The sequence below is a fragment of the Bubalus bubalis genome, chromosome 5 (genome assembly GCF_019923935.1).
Source record: "Bubalus bubalis isolate 160015118507 breed Murrah chromosome 5, NDDB_SH_1, whole genome shotgun sequence".
Taxonomy (NCBI): domain Eukaryota; kingdom Metazoa; phylum Chordata; class Mammalia; order Artiodactyla; family Bovidae; genus Bubalus; species Bubalus bubalis.
In genome coordinates this window covers 85,986,477-86,000,324 of record NC_059161.1, presented here as the reverse complement: position 1 = coordinate 86,000,324, position 13,848 = coordinate 85,986,477, and the positions used below count along the sequence as shown (strand labels likewise).

At 40.9% G+C, this 13,848-nt stretch overlaps 1 protein-coding gene across 12 annotated transcripts in view; it reads left to right on the top strand.

Moving 5' to 3' along the window:
* The window catches only part of LOC102409929 (upstream-binding factor 1-like protein 1), a 90,141-nt gene extending 77,516 nt beyond the window's left edge, over window positions 1-12,625 (top strand). For 2 of the 12 annotated variants that reach the window (XM_045165790.1, XM_045165791.1), the window contains exons 2-4: window positions 2,227-2,361; window positions 4,570-4,704; window positions 10,311-12,625. In XM_045165790.1, the coding sequence (XP_045021725.1) occupies window positions 4,653-4,704; window positions 10,311-11,701 (1,443 nt within the window). In that variant the 5' untranslated portion in view covers window positions 2,227-2,361; window positions 4,570-4,652 and the 3' untranslated portion in view covers window positions 11,702-12,625. Of the gene's footprint in view, window positions 1-2,226; window positions 2,362-4,569; window positions 4,705-6,904; window positions 7,040-7,432; window positions 7,483-8,405; window positions 8,515-10,310 lie in introns of those variants that run through there. The other 10 variants (XM_044943380.2, XM_044943381.2, XM_045165796.1 and 7 more) reach the window with 8 other exon arrangements.
* Window positions 12,626-13,848: the final 1,223 nt, after the last annotated feature.

The window sequence follows — 13,848 nt, the reverse complement described above, 5'->3', positions numbered from 1 at the left end:
CAACATTCAGAAAATGAAGATCATGGCATCTGGCCACATCACTTCATGGCATAGATATAAGGAAAGAATGGAAACAGTGACCAATTTTATTTTCTTGGGCTCCAAAATTACTGCAGATGGTGACCGCAGCCATGAAATTAAAAGACGCTAACTCCTTGGAAGAAAAGTTATGACCAACCTGGACAGCATATTAAAAAGCAGAGACATTACTTTGCCAACAAAGGTCCATCTAGTCAAAGCTATGGTTTTCCCACTAGTCAAGTACAGTTGTGAGAGTTGGGCCATAAACAAAGCTGAGTGCTGAAGAATTTGTGCTTTTGAACTGTGGTGTTGGAGAAGACTCTTGAGAGTCGCTTGCACTGAGAGGAGATGAAATCAGTCAATCTTAACGGAACTCAATCCTGAATATTCAATGGAAGAACTTGTGCTGTAACTGAAGCTTCAATACTTTGGGCAACTGATGTGAAGAAGTCGCTCATTAGTTAAGACTCGGACTCCAGGAAAGATTGAAGGCAGGATGAAAAGGGAATGACAGAGGATGAGATGGTTGGATGGCATCCCAGACTCAATGGACATGAATTTGAGTGAGCTCCAAAAGCTAGTGAAGGACAGAGAAGCCTGGCATCCTGCAGTCCATGGGATCACAAGAAGTCAGAAACTATTGAGCGACTGAACTGAACTGAAGAAGTGGTGAAGGACCTCAAAGTTGAGAAAATGAAGGCCTACCCATTGTCCTTGCTACTGTTAAGTCACTCAGTCGTGTCCAACTCTTTGGGACCCCATAGATGACAGCCCACCAGGCTCCCCTGTCCCTGGGGTTCTCCAGGCAAGAACATTGGAGTGGGTTTCCATTGAAAAGTGAAAAGGAAGTCACTCAGTCATGTCTGACTCTTAGCAACCCCATGGATAGCAGCTTACCAGGCTCCTCCACCCATGGGGTTTTCCAGGCAACAGTACTAGAGTGGGTTTCCATTGCCTTCTCCCGCCATTGTCCCTGGAAGTCACTATTTTTTTTTTATCAGTTTTTTAGGGCTTCCACAACACCCGACCCCACATGGGAGTTGCTTAAAACCAGTGTATTCTCTGACAGATCTGGAGGCTGGAAATCAAAGTGTTGGCAGGGCCATACTCTTTTCAAAGTCTCTAAAATAATTTGTCTTTATCTCTTCCAGTGCCAGGTGGCTCCTGGCAATCCTCAAGTTATGACATTGAACTTGAATCTTTGCTTCCTTACAACACCTTTTCTGGTACATCTAAAACATCCCTCTGCTTTCTCTCATCAGGACACCGGTCAGCAGATTTAGGGTCCACTCTCTACCCTGGATGGTCTCATCGTGGTACCTTCGCCTCGATTATGTCTGCACAGACTCTATTCTAAAAATAAAGTTACAGAGATACTGGCTGTTGGGACTTGGACATAATTTGGGAGAGGGTAAGGGGCACATTTTGGAGAAGGGATGGCAACCCACTCCAGTATTCTTGCCTGGAGAATCCCATAGACCGAGAAGCCTGGTGGCTACAGTCCATGCGGTCACAGAGGGTCGGACACGACTGAGTAACTAGCACAATGGGTGCATTAACTCACTACTTCATGAACAGAAGGAAAGAATGTTGTCCTAAATTCAGGAGGTCTCAGATTTTTCTGGGGAAAGTAAAAACCTCAATATTTTTTCCTTGCTTTGTACATAGATTACATGCAGTAGAGAAAGAAATAGTTAAAGCAAAGTTTCAGATTTGTGAGGTTTTGTCCAATGAATTCCTTTGAAGTTTTATCAAGGTTAGAATTACTGGGTCAAAGACAAATATACTTTTTAAGGATTTGAATGCATATGTACAAAACATCCTAAAGTCCATTTGCTGGTTGGATCTCCTTGCAATCAAAGGAACTCTAAAGAGTCTTCTCCTACACCACAGCTCAAAAGCATCAATTCTTTGGCACTCAGCTTTCTTCACTGTCTAACTCTCACATCCATACATGACTACTAGAAAAATTGAATTTAAGGAGAACACAAGATCCTTAAAATCAGAGAGGAATGCATATTCAATATAAAATCAGTGATGAGGACTGGGACTTCAGTTGTGGATTCTATTAACATATAGAGATTAGAGAGATTTAGTGCAGTTAGTGCTGATTGGGTTTATCCAAGAGAACTGTGGTAATCTAATCAGGAAGGGGCCTCAAGGGTCCTGATAGTCGATTTCAGATGCACTGTTTCTTCTGTTCAGAGTTGTTCTGAGTGGCTGGACCGTGGACAGCTCTGAAAGTTACAGCTGCTGACCCATCCAGAGAACACAGAACTCCTGACTGGATGGGACTGATTTTCATACCAGCATTGAGGAGACCAAATCTACAACTTTCTGGTGAGTAAATGGTTCTGAGTAGATGGATTCATTTGTCTTCCCCTCAAAAATTAAAAAGAATAATTTTAATTTAGCAGTCACAGGCTTAAGAATTTCTTAAGCAAATGAAAAATCTAGTTCATAAGAATTATGTTATTACTTAGAATTCACTCTGAAACTATAGACTTACCTTCAAATCATTGGAATTTGTGAATGAACATGAGTGATTCTACGAACATGAGTGATTCTATGAACTGGAAAAACCATCACTCTGACTAGACGGACCTTTGTTGGCAAAGTAGTGTCTCTACTTTTTAATATGCTGTCTAGGTTGGTCGTAACTTTTCTTCCAAGGAGTAAGCGTCTTAATTTCATGGCTGCAGTCACTTTCGGCAGTGATTTCGGAGCCTAGAAAAATAAAGTCTGTCACTGTTTCCCCATCTATTTGCCATGAAGTGATGGGACCAGATGCCATGATCTTTGTTTTTTGAATGTTGAGTTTAAGCCAACTTTTTTACTCTCCTCTTTCACTTTCATCAAGAGGCTCTTTAGTTCTTTGCTTTCTGCCATAAGGGTGTGTCATCTGGGTATCTGAGGTTATTGATATTTCTCCCGGCAATCTTGGGTCCAGCTTGTGCTTCATCTAGCACAGCGTTCCTCATGATGTATTCTGCGTAGAAGTTAAATAATCAGGGTGACAAAATACAGCTTTCATGTACTCCTTTCCCTGTTTGGAACCTGAACGTTTTAGAAGTTTTTTATTTTCTCTAATAGTGAATCTGCTAATATTTAATCTTAATTTTGTGTTATAAACTATGCACCATTTATTGATTCCCTTAATTTTCATGATGATAAAATATTATATTAAAACTAATTAGAACTACTGACCTCTGCAAATTGTTTATGTGAATGTCATGTATGTAATAAAAATCACTGTGCTTTTTCAAAAGCAGTTCATCAAAATCTATGAATTAAATGTATAGAGATGAAACATTTATTTTTAGCAAATCCCATCTACTAACTACCATGAATCCTCCAAAAAGTTTAGCAATCCAGTGTATATTTGGATATATGATTTCAGCTTTGCCTGTGCACATCCATAAGTAAAAGTATATACCCACAATGATGCCAGTTATTTCCCGTTTTTTGAAGCTATGTATCAAAATATTTCACTGATTTAGGTTTTCCAAATTATATCTTACTCTTACATGTTTCACAAGTACTAGTTTCAAAGTATATTTATATATAATTTAGGAAATAGAAGAAATCAATTTCAAGACCGTTATGAAATCTGTTATTGGTCTAATAACTAGGCATTTCAAGCTAGATATACTTTTGACCATGTTGGGTGAATCAAATTGTTCTCAACAAACAACTGTATCTTTTAAAAATGCAATGTTCCTGTTTAATCACTCTAAAATCAGAATTAGATCAATCTTGGATGCCAGAATTTGGAGCCTCTTTTTCTCAAATTCCCAAACTAATCTACAATAATTATACAATAATATCTAGTATACAATAATATCTATTCTATAGATAAAATATATAGAATAGATAAATTTGGATTGAACTGAAGGGGTTTTAATGACCACTGTAAATTTGATACGTTGTTAAATCCTAGAGCTTGTGAATAAAGGGCAGAAATTATCAAAACATGGAAGGATACATATTCAAATGTCTTAGTAAACTAAAATCAAATATGGAGGGAATTTAAGAATGCAAGATCCTTGAAATCAGAGAGGAATGGGTGTTGAATATAAAATCAGTGATGAGGACTGGGACTTCAGTTGTGGATTCTATTAACATACAGAGATTAGAGAGAGATTTAGTGAGGTTAGTGTTGATTGGCGGAGAAGGCAATGGCACCCCACTCCAGCACTCTTGCCTGGCAAATCCCATGGATGGAGGAGCCTGGTAGGCTGCAGTCCATGGGGCCGCTAGGAGTAGGACATGACTGAGCAACTTCACTTTCACTTTTCACTTTCATGCACTGGAGAAGGAAATGGCAACCGACTCCAGTGTTCTTGCTTGGAGAATTCCAGGGACAGGGGAACCTGGTGGGCTGCCGACTATGGGGTCACACAGAGTCGGACAGGACTGAGTGACTTAGCAGCAGCAGGAGCAACAGTGTTGATTGGGTTTATCCAAGGGGACTGTGGTAATCTAATCAGGAAGGGGCCTCAAGGGTCCTGATAGTGGGATCTCAGATGCACTGTTTCTCCTGTTCAGAGTTGTTCTGAGTGGCTGGACCGTGGACAGCTCTGAAAGTTACAGCTGCTGACCCATCCAGAGAACACAGAACTCCTGACTGGATGGGACTGATTTTCATACCAGCATTGAGGAGACCATATCTACAACTTTCTGGTGAGTAAATGGTTCTGAGTAGATGGATTCATATATCTTCCCCTCAAAAATTAAAAAGAATAATTTTAATTTAGCAGTCACAGGCTTAAGAATTTCTTAAGCAAATGAAAAATCTAGTTCATAAGAATTATGTTATTACTTAGAATTCACTCTGAAACTATAGACTTACCTTCAAATCATTGGAATTTGTGAATGAACATGAGTGATTCTACGAACATGAGTGATTCTATGAACTGGAAAAACCATCACTCTGACTAGACGGACCTTTTTTGGCAAAGTAGTGTCTCTACTTTTTAATATGCTGTCTAGGTTAATCATTACTTTTCTTCCAAGGAGTAAGCGTCTTTTAATTTCATGGCTGCGGTCACCATCGGCAGTGATTTCGGAGCCTAGAAAAATAAAGTCTGTCACTGTTTCCCCATCTATTTGCCATGAAGTGATGGGACCAGATGCCATGATCTTTGTTTTTTGAATGTTGAGTTTAAGCCAACTTTTTTACTCTCCTCTTTCACTTTCATCAAGAGGCTCTTTAGTTCTTTGCTTTCTGCCATAAGGGTGGTGTCATCTGGGTATCTGAGGTTATTGATATTTCTCCCGGCAATCTTGGGTCCAGCTTGTGCTTCATCTAGCACAGCGTTCCTCATGATGTATTCTGCATAGAAGTTAAATAATCAGGGTGACAAAATACAGCTTTCATGTACTCCTTTCCCTGTTTGGAACCTGAACGTTTTAGAAGTTTTTTATTTTCTCTAATAGTGAACCTGCTAATATTTAATCTTAATTTTGTGTTATAAACAATGCACCATTTATTGATTCCCTTAATTTTTATGATGATAAAATATTATATTAAAACTAATTAGAACTACTGACCTCTGCAAACTGTTTATGTGAATGTCATGCATGTAATAAAAATAGCTGTGCTTTTTCAAGAGCAGTTCATCGAAAACTATGAATTAAATGTATAGAGATGAAACATTTATTTTTAGCAAATCCCATCTACTAACTACCATGAATCCTCCAAAAAGCTTAGCAATCCAGTGTATATTTGGATATATGATTTCAGCTTTGCCTGTGCACATCCATAAGTAAAAGTATATACCCACAATGATGCCAGTTATTTCCCATTTTTTGAAGCTATGTATCAAAATATCTCACTGATTTAGGTTTTCCAAATTATATCTTAATCTTACATGTTTCACAAGTACTAGTTTCAAAGTATATTTATACATAATTTAGGAAATAGAAGAAATCAATTTCAAGACTGTTATGAAATCTGTTATTGGTCTAGTAACTAGTCATTTCAAGCTAGATATACTTTTGACCATGTTGGGTTGAATCAAATTGTTCTCAACAAAGCAACTGTATTTTTTAAAAAGCTATGTTCCTGTTTAATCACTCTAAAATCAGAATTAGATCAATCTTGGATGCCAGAATTTGGAGCCTCTTTTTCTCAAATTCCCAAACTAATCTACAATAATTATTCATATTTTTATCTATTCTATAGATAAAATATATAGAGTAGATAAATTTGGATTGAACTGAAGGGGTTTTAATGACCACTGTAAATTTGATATGTTGTTAAACCATAGAGCTTGTGAATAAAGGGCAGAAATTATCAAAACATGGAAGGATACATATTCAAATGTCTTACTAAACTAAAATCAAATATGAAGGGAATTTAAGGAGAATGCAGGATCCTTAAAATCAGAGAGGAATGCGTATTCAATATAAAATCAGTGATGAGGACTGGGACTTCAGTTGTGGATTCTATTAACATATAGAGATTAGAGAGAGATTTAGTGAGGTTAGTGTTGATTGGCAGAGAAGGCAATGGCAACCCACGTGAGTACTCTTGCCTGCCAAATCCCACGGACAGAGGAGCCTGGTGGGCTGCAGTCCATGGGGTTGCGAAGAGTCGGACACGACTGAGTGACTTCACTTTCACTTTTCACTTTCATGCATTGGAGAAGGAAATGGCAACCCACTCCAGTGTTCTTGCCTGGAGAATCCCAGGGATGGGGGAGCCTGGTGGGCTGCCGGCTATGGGGTCTCACAGAGTCGGACAGGACTGAGTGACTTAGCAGCAGCAGGAGCAACAGTGTTGATTGGGTTTATCCAAGGGGACTGTGGTAATCTAATCAGGAAGGGGCCTCAAGGGTCCTGATAGTGGGATCTCAGATGCACTGTTTCTCCTGTTCAGAGTTGTTCTGAGTGGCTGGACCGTGGACAGCTCTGAAAGTTACAGCTGCTGACTCATCCAGAGAACACAGAAGTCCTGACTGGATGGGATTGATTTTCATACCAGCATTGAGGAGACCAAATCTACTACTTTCTGGTGAGTAAATGGTTCTGAGTAGATGGATTCATATATCTTCCCCTCAAAAATTAAAAAGAATAATTTTAATTTAGCAGTCACAGGCTAAAGAATTTCTTAAGCAAATGAAAAATCTAGTTCATAAGAATTATGTTATTACTTAGAATTCACTCTGAAACTATAGACTTGCCTTCAAATCATTGGAATGTGTGAGTGAACATGAGTAATTCTATGAACTTAGGATTCCATGATATAAAAGGAAAATATGAATTTCTTGATGGGAAGTCCTAGACAGTTTTTCCATTTAGCATGATACCTAAAATTTGAATGAGAAACTGTGCTGTAGAACATGAAGAGTAATATATTTGTAAGGAGAATATGTGTAAGGATTTCTGCCTTTAAATTGTCCAATAGCAATCCAGACCTGATGATGGCTCTCAAAACAACATTGTTAACACACCAAATACCTGAAAGAAGAAGAAATTCTGCATTCACTCTGATATAGAAGTGAAAGCTTTTGTTAACTTCAGTCATTGATTTTGAAGCACAATATATTAGAAGGCTGGCTTCCCTGGTGGCTCAGGGGTAAGAAACTTCCTGCTAATGCAGGAGACACAGGTTCAGTCTGTGGGTCTCAAGGGCCCCTGGAGAAGGAAACGTCAACCCACTCCAGTACTCTTGCCTGGAAAATCCCATGACAGGAGCCTCGGTGGGGCTACAGTCCAAGGGCTGCAGACGAGTCACACAGGCCTCAGGGATTAAACAACTACAATATTAGAAGGAACTGTGTGTTAATTGATTGATGGATTTGATGAATTTGGCTGCACCAGATCTTTCTTGCACCTTGAGGGAGCTTTAGATGGGACATGCAAACTCTTAGTCCCCACACAGGAACTCTGTGTCTTGGCAGGTTAACACTTTGCTGTGGAATGTGGGCTCTAATTCCCTGACCAAGGACCAAATGCTGGTCCCGTCCACTGGGAGCGCAGAGTCTTAGCCCCTGAACCTCCAAGGAAGTCCCTGAACTGATCTTATAGTGACCTGGAATTTGTATGTTTCCAAACAGGAAAACTTTTCTGATAGTAGAGCAAATCTGATATGATTGGGAGTATGTTGATGTGCTAATCAAAGAAATGGATTCCCCTTACATTAAGGTCACTTAAATTGAACAGTGACATTGTCAAAGAGAAGAGAAAATTCAATTGTTAGAGTTCTCAGAACTGAAAGTTGTAGTTAAAGATAAATGTTATGCTTAAGAGTCATTTTTATTAGAGATAGAAGGGACTGGGTTTTAACAGAATAAAATAGAACATTGAATGTAAGTACCTTTGTTTAGTCTAGATAACTGCGTGTGATACACTGTGTGTGATGTGTCATTTTTTCTCAGGTTGCTCTGTCAGAGGCGGTAAGAAGACTCTTCTTGTGTGAGTGCAGGAGACACGTGCAGAGAAGGGCTTCCCCTGCCAGCACCTGAAGTACCTGCGCCTCCTCCACAGGTCAGTGTTCCTATTTGTTCATTTCTATGAGCTTCTGATGAGACATGTTTTGTCATCTTTATATCTCAGCTAAAACAGAGTGTCCCTGGCTTATTGTGAAGTAGTGAAGTGAAAGTCTCTCAGTCATGTCCGACTCTTTGCGACCACATGGGCTATCCAGTGGATGGAATTCTTTAGGCCAGAATGCTGGAGTTGGTAGCCTTTCCCTTCTCCAGGGGATCTTCACAACCCAGGGATCAAACCCAGGTCTTCCGCATTGCAGGCGGATCCTTTACCAGCTGAGTCACAGGAAAGGGTCTTCTTGTTTACAGTTGTACTTAATATGCCTTATGAGCTCCCCAGAAATGAAATATTGACCACTTAAACTCTTTTTCAATCCTTACATACACATGTTTACCCTTCTCCTCTCTTCATCTTCCCTTTGCACTTCTATGACATGTTTCTTAGATGAATTATATCTATTACAGCTTTCTTAGATTAATTATATCAATTATCATCTCAACTGCACATTCAGTCTATGGCCATCTGGACTTTTCTTAGGAGGGAGCTATGCTCAGAATCCTAAGGAGTGTTAGTGTTCTAGAGAAGATTGCATTCACAGTAATATTGAGCAGAAAGTACAGAATTCCTGTCTACATCCTGCGCTCCCAGAATAAGCAGGAGTTTTCCCCCATTATCACATTATGTCTCAGAGTGGTGTGTTTATTATGATTTAGGAACCTCCACTGACACTTCATTATCACCCAAAGTCTATGGTTTAACATTAATGCTCACTCTTGGTGTTGTGCATTCTGTTAGTTTTCACTGATACACAGTGACAAGTATCTAGCTTTATAATATCCAGAAGTGTTAGACTGATGAAAGTCATTTGTGATCACCTATTCATCAGTCCCATCCTCTTAACTGCTGGGAAGCAAGGTTTATTTCACTGTCCTCATATATTTCTCTTTTTTTCCATATATTCCTTTTTCCTGAAATGTCTTATAGTTGGACTCATGAAATATGTATGTTTTTCAGCTTAGATTCATTCACTTAGAGATATGAATAAAAGAATACTCCATGTCTCTTACTGGCTTGATTGCTCATTTCTTTTTAGAACTGAGTACTATTTCGTGGTCTTAATGTACCAGAGTTGCTTTATCCATTCATTATGGTTGTTTTCAAGTTTTGTGATTATGACCAAAATGGCTATAAACATCCCATTGCAGGTCTTTTTTTCTTTTTTATGGATATAGGTTTTCAAATTATTTGGGCAAATACAAAGGAGCATGAGTCCTGACTTACTTGGTAGGAGGATATTTAGTTTAGTAACAAATTGCCTTATTGTCTTTCAGAAGGCTTGTACTGTTTTTCATCGCCTTAGGAATGAATCAAAGTTCCTGATATTCCACCCTCTCAGTACTTGGTCCTTCTTTGGGATTTTGACCATTCTCGTCCATGTGCTGTGGTATCTCATTGCTATTTTAAAGCCCTCTTGCTTGTCGGGCATTTTTATTTTTAACTTCCCTTCCTTTTCTCTCATCCTTTGTCCCTTGAGTGAGTCCCCAGGCTCTTGTTCATTTCTATGTAAAACCCACTGTGATGAAACTGGAAGGCAAGTTGGGTTCAGGCCTGAGGATTTTTAATTGTGAAAAGAAGCTTCATAATGCTCAACAGGACTCTCAACTCAGAGGTTGGGCTGGTTTTCATTTACATTCTTGGGGGTAAATAAAATGACGGAAGGGACATATCCCAAGCGGTCTGTGCTTCTCTCTTGTGTCACATAGGAGAGTAACTTTCCTCTTCTTTCTCCACAGAAACAGAGGATCGCACACACTGCAGGACTTCAGAAATAACTCACCTGCTGAATCTTGAGAGTGAAGCAGCTGAAGATTCTGCTGAGGTGTCTGAACTGCTGGGATCACATAAGTGTCCCAAAGACCTAGAAATGGCGATGCCTAAACGGCAAGATGACTGGTCCAAGGAAGACATTGTGCGGTTACTGGAAAGTATGGAGAAAAACATTCCATCCAGTGATGGGCACACGTTCAAATCAACCCAGTCAGTGATGGACTGGGAAAAAGTAGCTTTTAAAGATTTTTCTGGGGAAATGTGCAAACTCAAATGGTTAGAGGTTTCCCATAAGGTGAGAAAGTTTCGCACGCTGAAAGAATTAGTCCTGGCAGCTAAGGAAAATGTTAGCAATCCTTCCAAAAAACACAAGAAAACACAGAAAACACAAGAAAACACCAGGAAACACAAGAAACATGCTTATTTGTTCCAGAAGTCCCTGACAGCTTACCGGCACATTTCCCAAGTGATGCGACCCCAGTACATCCAAAAACACCCCAAGATAAGCAACCAGGAGCTGACCAGGGTTCCGTCTGAGGAACGCAGGAAGGTGCCTGAGCAGCTGAGGGTGAAACACAGTCAGGATCTTGAGAAAGAGAAAAAGGATATTAGGGAGAAGATAGCTCTGTTCAGAGCACAGCACCCTGATCTAGTCCCAAACCCTGAGAAATCTGGTGTCCCCCAAATAAGTGAAATGAAAGGGCCAGAGAAGTTTCAGGAGAATGTTGAAAAAGTGAAGTCTCCCCCAGAAAAGAGTTTACCCATGCAGTGGAAATTCCACGGAGAGCCCAAGAAGCCCCCGATGAATGGCTATCACAAGTTCCACCAGGATCTCTGGTCGAGCAGGGAGCTGAAAGTGGTGCCCCCGAGGGAGCGCATGGTGGAGATCAGTAGACGCTGGCAGCGGGTCCCCCAGGACCAGAAGGAGCTTTATAAGAAGCAGGCGGAGGGACTGCAGACGCAATACAAGGTGGACCTTGATCTCTGGCTCAGGACTCTGTCTCCTGAAGAATATGCTGCTTACAGAGAGGTGACCTGTGCTAAGCGTAAGAACATGAGCGTGACGGGGGGCCCGAACCCCAAGATTAGAAGGATGGGTCTGCAGTCCCCATCATCAGGGAATCTGCAAGGAAGGCTTAGAGAGGACCCGGGGCTTCAGGCTGCAGAGTTAGCATCATCAGACACGACTGGAGAACATTCTCCTGCCTCAGGGAGATCAGAGGAAAACGAGGAAGAGGAGGAAGGCAGCCGCTCCTCAGCCCCCAGCAGTGAGGATGAAGACGGAGATTCTGAGCCGGAGGACCACGGCTCCAGCTCATCGTCCTCAGGGGACTCCTCTGACTCGGATTCCAACTGAGTTTAGTTCACAACCTGAAGAGACAGAACTTTCAGCAAAAGTCCATGGGCTCGTCTCTCCATGCTTTTTCATTGCCTTCCTTCTTTCCCTCCCTCTTCATACAAAGTGGGACCTGTTGGAAAGAAGGCATCTTGAGCTGTAATTTCTAGCCTTTCCATCCACCCCATGTTCACCCCGAGAGAAAGTCAATGCAATGACGCCTCGTGGAATAAACCCTGAGCTGACTGGGCTGTGGGGCTCCCTGGACTAGACTGAGCTCCCTGAACTGGAAAGGCTTGCTCTCCTCACCCTCTGCCTGTCAGACGTGTGAGGGGCTCCAGGGGTGTGTGAGCCCCTTCTCTGTGACCTTGTCCCTCAGGACTCAGGCAGTGAGCTGGGGAGGGAAGATCTGATTGACTGGAAGTGGGAGACTTGCCTTAAAGAAAGCTGTCAGGCCCTGATTTCTCTGGCCCTTTTCTCTGAGGTGAGGAGCTGGCCCTTCCTTACCTTGGAAGTGGGGCCGGCACGTGGGCAGCAGCATTTCCATGTGTGTATGCATCCTGTGAACTGTCCATGAGATTTTCTCACTGATCAAAATCTCGAAATTAAAAATGTGTAACCCCTCCACCTGAATTAGGTTTTCCTTAAAACCAGCCTCTTTTGACCCAGCGCCCTGAGTTTTCAGGCCATGTATGAATTTCTACAGGTTTCTGCCCCAGCCCCTTCCTCCTGCTCTAGGTTACAAGTGAATCATGTTTTTACCATACACTCAAATTGTATTATGTTATGACTTGTATGGTTTGAGCGTCAGTATTTTAATTCACAGATACTAAACTGTTCGGGAATTCATTTACCACTATGACACATTTTTATTATTTTGGCTTATTGATGTATTTGAAAGCGTGTTTAAATCTAATGCCATCTCATTAAACTTTTTTTCCTAAACTTTCCTGGCTATTTTCATTTTTGATCCTCATGGACAATTAGTATCATACAAGTATTGTTCTTGTATATGAAAAGTGTTGAATTTGGAGACTTCCTGTTCATCCATGATGTCTTAGTGGGGTATTTTATTCCTCATGAATATACAGTTGGGGAACTACTGTAGAGCACATGGAACTCTGCTCAATTTTGTGTGGCAGCCAGGATGGGAGGGAAGTGTGGGGAAGGATGGGCACAGGTATAGTCATGGCCAAGCCCCTTTGCTCTTTACCTGAAATTACCACAATATTAAAACTTCTCTCTCTCTCTCTTTTCACAGATTAATTTACTTATTTTTCATAGATCTTGGTCTTCTTGCAGTGCAGGACACATTTCCAGTTAGGGGGAGCTGGGGCAACTCAGTGCTCCAGCTTCTCCCTGGGGTGGTTTCCCTGGGTTTGGAGCAGGGCCCTAGAGCAGTGGCCCAGTAGTTGTGACACATGGGCTTTGGTGCTCCAGGGCCTGTGAGATCTTCTGGGACCAGGAATCAAACCCATGTCCCCTGCATGGGAAGGCAGATTCTTAACCATTGGACCAGCAGGGAAGACCTACCACAGAATTATAACTGTCTATACTGCAATACAAAATAAAAACTGTTTAAAGAAACAGGCAGGAAAATACACATACGAGATGAATATAGGCTAAAATTCTGAATTTTCTAATAGAAGAAGACAACATTTGTTAAAATACTAAAATATCTATTTATCTGTTACTTCACCTATACATGTATACCTGTGGCGGATTCATTATGATATTTGGCAAAACTAATACAATTATGTAAAGTTTAAAAATAAAATAAAATTAAAAAAAATAATAATAAAGGAAAATATCTATCAAAAAAAAATTAAGATTTAGTGTTTCCAAAATGACTTGCTCACAGTTCATTCACGTCCACAAAATGTTAAGTGGATTTCTTTCCTCTTGGAAAATCTAAACATATCTTTTGGTTGAAAAGACTCAGGGAGGAAAGCAGGAAGCACTGCCCAGTGCCTGCCAGACAGCTTCTCCCTTTTATCCTAGAAATGAAATTTAAGCCAGGAGTCTAGCAGCTCAACCCCAGACATACTTCTGCCGCTTTGGCTGTGAGACCTGGCTGCTCCACGTCATTAGACCTTCCTTCCCAGAACCTGCCCAGCCTGCACTTCTGACCCCTTCACTGTAGAAGGACATGTGCGGGGCAGCAGGAG